This window comes from Xenopus laevis, chromosome 2L (assembly GCF_017654675.1).
Source record: "Xenopus laevis strain J_2021 chromosome 2L, Xenopus_laevis_v10.1, whole genome shotgun sequence".
NCBI classification, from domain to species: Eukaryota; Metazoa; Chordata; class Amphibia; order Anura; family Pipidae; genus Xenopus; species Xenopus laevis.
This window is the reverse complement of record NC_054373.1, coordinates 5150259-5156258: the sequence shown is the minus strand read 5'-3', so window position 1 is coordinate 5156258 and position 6000 is coordinate 5150259. Positions and strand designations below refer to the sequence as shown.

The 6000-nt window shown below is 43.4% G+C and overlaps 1 protein-coding gene across 1 annotated transcript in view; it reads left to right on the top strand.

Annotated features, from left to right (window-relative positions):
* Nucleotides 1–4566: 4566 nt before the first annotated feature.
* The window catches only part of lsamp.L (limbic system associated membrane protein L homeolog), a 1234661-nt gene continuing 1233227 nt past the window's right edge, over nt 4567–6000 (top strand). Inside the window, exon 1 of the mRNA XM_041581004.1 lies at nt 4567–4938. Coding sequence (XP_041436938.1) covers nt 4872–4938 — 67 coding nt within the window. The 5' untranslated portion in view covers nt 4567–4871. The remainder of the gene's footprint in view (nt 4939–6000) is intronic.

Genomic DNA, 6000 nt, shown 5'->3' with positions numbered 1-6000 from the left:
CCTGACCCAAACTAGACTGCTTGAAACTAACACTATGGGGCAAATTCACTAAGCCGCGAAGCGCCGAACGCTAGCGTTAATTCGCTAGCATTTGGCATTTTCGCTACTGCGCAAATTCACTAATGAATGATGGCGTAGTTTCGCTAGTGTTACTTCGCAACCTTACGCCAGGCGAATTTTCGCTAGCGACGAAACTACGCAAATTCACTAACGCGCGCAGTGTACTGAACGCTACCTTTTACGCTAGACTTCCTTCGCCACCTCAGACCTGCCCCAACACTATGGGGCAAATTCACTAAGCCGCGAAGCGCCGAACGCTAGCGTTAATTCGCTAGCGTTTGGCATTTTCGCTACTGCGCAAATTCACTAACGAACGATGGCGTAGTTTCGCTAGTGTTACTTCGCAACCTTACGCCAGGCGAATTTTCGCTAGCGACGAAACTACGCAAATTCACTAACGCGCGCAGTGTACTGAACGCTACCTTTTACGCTAGACTTCCTTCGCCACCTCAGACCTGGCGCAATAGAGTAGATAGGGATTGTTTAAAAAAAAGTCAATTTTTTTTCTAAGTCCCAAAAAACGCTGGCGTGTTTTCTACATGATGGCTGATAGGCTGAAAAAGATCGAAAATTTTTTGGGGCTCCCCTTCCTCCCCCCTACATTTCCTGACTCATGGCAACTTACCTAGACAGTGGGCACATGTTTAGGGCAAAATAAAAAATAAAATAAATTTTATTTGCTGATTTGAAGGTTTTCTAGGCATTTGTAGTGCAGATACGTGTTCCTTCATTGAAAATTTGAATTTTGCGCCGTATGCAAATTATATAGCGAATCAACGCTAGCGCAACTCCGCAACCTTACGCTACCCCTGTGCACAACTTCGGATTTTAGTGAATTTGCGGAGCCCTGGCGAAACTACGCCTGGTGAAGTGCGGCGAAGTGCGGCGAAGTTGCGCCTGGCGCAACTTCGCATCTTAGTGAATTTGCCCCTATGAGTGACATTCAACCAGCAGTTTCACCTGCTCCATCATCTAGGGCAGAGCTTGCTTCAGTATGTATTGGTTCCCATGCCTCTACATCCTTGGCCACTGTCAGTTGTGCTCCTGTAGAAGCTGTCCCTCAGCTGTCACCCCCTACAGGTTAATCTCTTGTTGCTCCTAAGACTGCTTTAAATGGGGTTTCTTGTACAGTGGTAGAAGTGCAAAATAACATTGTTCAGAATCATGATGCTCCACAGTCAAACCATAGTCTGGGCTCTGTACAGAGTCAGCAGTCTTCTCAGGCCACTCATTCTCAACCATCAAATGAGGCCCCTGAGACATCCTCTAATTCCCTAATTGTCCCTTCTTTACTAATCCTCTTGGTACAAAGCTTTCTCAAGAGCTTGATCACTCACATGGGTTGCAAAATGCTGATGAGGAGACTCACCTCAGCGCTACTCCTAATTTAGAAAATCTTGGTAGTCAGCCCTCATCAGACCCTGTCTGGGAGATGCAGGCTCCAAAAGGTAAAAAGAGATCCCACCCAGGAAAATCTGTTTTGTCTACCTCCAATAGGTACCAGGTCCTAGCCAACCATGGCAACAAGTCGTCTGAGCCACAGGAGCCAGAGGAACCTCCAGAGGAACCCATAGGTAACTGGGGTGACTCAATAGACCCAGGTGATGTTGACAGTCAGACATTGTTGCATGTCAGTGAGATTCCTCAGGCTTGTCAGCCCTTGGATGAATCCAGTATTGAATCCTCTGGCAGCTCCACAGTTGTTAAAAAAAGAGGAGAAGGAGAAACTTAAGGAGATTGAGTGACCAAATAAATATAATACATAAAAATGGCCAGCGGACACTACTCCCATAGACAGTGTAGTAAGGGCAATGATAAGTGACCTGACCAAGTTTAGTAGAATTCTGGTGCCATGATTACAGAGAACACATTTCTCACCCTTATTTTGTTTGTAGTTGTGGTTTTTGGTTCTTTATGAGTGTAATACAGTGTTATTGTAATGTTAATGTAAATTATGTTCATATTGTGTTGTAAAGTTTTCAATACAAACATAAAAAAATATATTAGGTGCCTATCTAGTGCTACCAATCCCTATTTCTGTAGGGAAATGAGAGAGAGCAGACAGTAACCCTTCCAACACTTTCCTCTTGTCTCTATATATTAGGTACCTATCTAGTGTTACCAATCCCTATGTCTGTAGGGAAATGAGAGAGAGCAGACAGTAACCCTTCCAACACTTTCCTCTTGTCTCTATATATTAGGTACCTATCTAGTGCTACCAATCCCTATTTCTGTAGGGAAATGAGAGAGAGCAGACAGTAACCCTTCCAACACTTTCCTCTTGTCTCTATATATTAGGTACCTATCTAGTGTTACCAATCCCTATTTCTGTAGGGAAATGAGAGAGAGCAGACAGTAACCCTTCCAACACTTTCCTCTTGTCTCTATATATTAGGTACCTATCTAGTGTTACCAATCACTATTTCTGTAGGGAAATGAGAGAGAGCAGACAGTAACCCTTCCAACACTTTCCTCTTGTCTCTATATATTAGGTCCCTATCTAGTGTTACCAATCCCTATTTCTGTAGGGAAATGAGAGCAGAAAGTAACCCTTCCAACACTTTCCTCTTGTCTCTATATATTAGGTACCTATCTAGTGTTACCAATCCCTATTTCTGTAGGAAATGAGAGAGAGCAGACAGTAACCCTTCCAACACTTTCCTCTTGTCTCTATATATCAGGTACCTATCTAGTGTTACCAATCCCTATTTCTGTAGGGAAATGAGAGCAGAAAGTAACCCTTCCAACACTTTCCTCTTGTCTCTATATATTAGGTACCTATCTAGTGTTACCAATCCCTATTTCTGTAGGAAATGAGAGAGAGCAGACAGTAACCCTTCCAACACTTTCCTCTTGTCTCTATATATTAGGTATCTATCTAGTGTTACCAATCCCTATTTCTGTAGGGAAATGAGAGAGAGCAGACAGTAACCCTTCCAACACTCTCCTCTTGTCTCTATATATTAGGTACCTATCTAGTGTTACCAATCCCTATTTCTGTAGGGAAATGAGAGGGAGCAGACAGTAACCCTTCCAACACTTTCCTCTTGTCTCTTTATATTAGGTACCTATCTAGTGCTACCAATCCCTATTTCTGTAGGGAAATGAGAGGGAGCAGACAGTAACCCTTCCAACACTCTCCTCTTGTCTCTATATATTAGGTACCTATCTAGTGTTACCAATCCCTATTTCTGTAGGGAAATGAGAGAGAGCAGACAGTAACCCTTCCAACACTTTCCTCTTGTCTCTATATATTAGGTACCTATCTAGTGTTACCAATCCCTATTTCTGTAGGGAAATGAGAGAGAGCAGACAGTAACCCTTCCAACACTTTCCTCTTGTCTCTATATATTAGGTACCTATCTAGTGCTACCAATCCCTATTTCTGTAGGGAAATGAGAGAGAGCAGACAGTAACCCTTCCAACACTTTCCTCTTGTCTCTATATATTAAGTACCTATCTAGTGCTACCAATCCCTATTTCTGTAGGGAAATGAGAGCTGAGCAGGCAGTGACCCTTTCAACACTTTTACTGTGTCTCTCTTTGTATTCCTTTAAACCATTTTTCCCACCTCATCCCTTAAACTTCATCAGAGCATGCCCAAGTAGTACTGGTACCCATGGCAATGCTACTTGACTTGGTGCTTGGTGACTACTTGCCACGCCGCTGAACTTCCATTCTATGGGAAAGGTGTCGGCAGATGTAAAGGACTGTGTATACACCAGTGGACTCATTACTAACGCAAGTAAAATGCAGAAAAATTGCCATGTTATGATTTTACCCATGTTATAACTACCTTCCTTTCACCACCAACTCTGTATTCATGGGGCAGATGCTGGTGTTTGTGCTACTTTTTGGTTCATGTGCAAGGTGCAAGGCAAGGTGCAATAGCTAGTATAGACAGTATAAATAGCACCTGGATGGATGCTATGTTGTGTGATATATTGCCCTTTGGCATTGCCTTTGCAATGAAACCCTTATGTGCATCAATTAAAGCTCAATACAAAGTATTTCCCCTCCAAGAACTGACCATCATATGGTGCAAATGACACAGGAAGAGAGAGAGAGTCAGAACTGTTGGCTCCTAACTAGGTTCTATGTGAAGACTCTGGAGAGGGGAAGAAAGAATAGAAACCCTGATCAGAAATCAGAATATGGCACAGGCTCAATTCGCATCCATTCCTGGGATTATTTTCATTCCAGACTCACAAACTTCATTATCATTCCGTGCTGCAGATGATTCCCTTCCTTTCTTTTGCATATCAGCCGCCTCTATCCTCCAGCACTGACACATTCAGCAGAGGATTCTATCCCGCTCTGTCCATTACAGCTCTGCATTGTGAGCTCCGGGTGATCCTATCTGCACCTTATCCTGGAAAGAATGATGAGAGAAGCCAGTTGGGATGGATGGCATGTAGTTTTCTGTCACTAGGTGGCAGCAGCAGGATCCTTTTTTTTTCTTTTTCTTAGGCTTTGAGCACCTATCAGCATAGGAAAAAAAGCTTTAGCTTGTCCTACTCGCTTCACATTCAGCACACTGAGCTGCAGAGAGAGGATACAGACACTGGGTGAATGCCTGAACCAGTCAGCTTTGCATTGGAGCATCCTTTCTGGTACCCAACGCATCAGGGCATCTGGGGCAGCAGCAAAGCCCCTTCCACCTGGATATTGGGAGAGCTCTTGTGAAAGAAAGGAAAAGGAGACCCACTGCTGGAGGGATCGCATCTGCTGATTGAAGAGGGAAGAGGAAGAAGAGCACATTTAGTGCACAGAACCAACAGCCCCTAGAAGAGGAATTCTACACCGGGAAGATGAGACCCTGCTTGCTGCACAGTATTTGGATGCTTGGATTTGTCCTGTGCCTCCTCTCACTGCAAGGTAGTGTTCCCCTTTACTCTTCCTCTGCTTGCACCTTATATAGCCTATAGGCGCTCAACCTCCCTTGGCTATTTGATCCGATGGGTGCTCGTATATGTTGATGGTTAACCCTTTCTGATTGCAATCACCTGTTACCAGTGTTTATCCATGCTGGTGAGCAATGCTTCAAGCATCAAGGATGGGGGGGGGGGCTTTATAAAAATCCTATTTCATTGCTTCTTTCAGGTTAGATCCAGTCTTGACACTGTGATGTTGGAGGCTTAAAACAGATTTTAGCCTTGGATACTGTTTGCTTAGAGATGTTGGGTCATTAGATACAGAGGGTGCCCCCCGGAGGTGCCCCATAAGGACTTCTCCTTTGTTTATTTATTTATTACTGGGTTCTGCAGAAGGATGCCGTTCCCTACTTTCATCTCTCTCTCTTAGGGGCTCTGTTTACAGATTTTCTGTCTGATTGACTGGATTATTCTCTCACCAGCCAGAAAGAGAGACAGAAGCACAGAGTAACACTACTCAAACGTTATATTTGATTTACTCACTGCCTCCAACAGATATGGATCTTCTTTTGAAAAGTCAGGAAATTGTTTTTTTAATGGATCATGCCTATGATGGGGACACCCATGAAGCGATTCATATTAATGAATCGCATGTGCCACAAGTTATGTTGACCTGCTATGTTAATTGCATATATGAAATACACAATGAGCGTCAAAGTCACTGTGTCCAGTTGTTAAACCCCCAATACATTCTGTATTTGGGAATTGTGTGTTGGCTGGAGGGGGGCTTCCATATATTTCAATGAAGTTACTACTAGTTGCTGTGAAATACACAAAGCTAATACCACGTTGGGTATAGTAGTTCCAAACAGGAGATCAAACACAAGTTTGACACTGCATATACAAGTGGTTGTGTTGGACCTTTTCCTCTTAGAAGTCACCGATGTTTAAAGAAGCTTTTTGTAGCCTTGATTTTTCCCCAACAAATCTAGATGAAGATCTTTTCCAAGAGCAGATGTGAGGCAAACCCACTGTCATTACTGAAGGGGCTTCTATATTCTTGAGT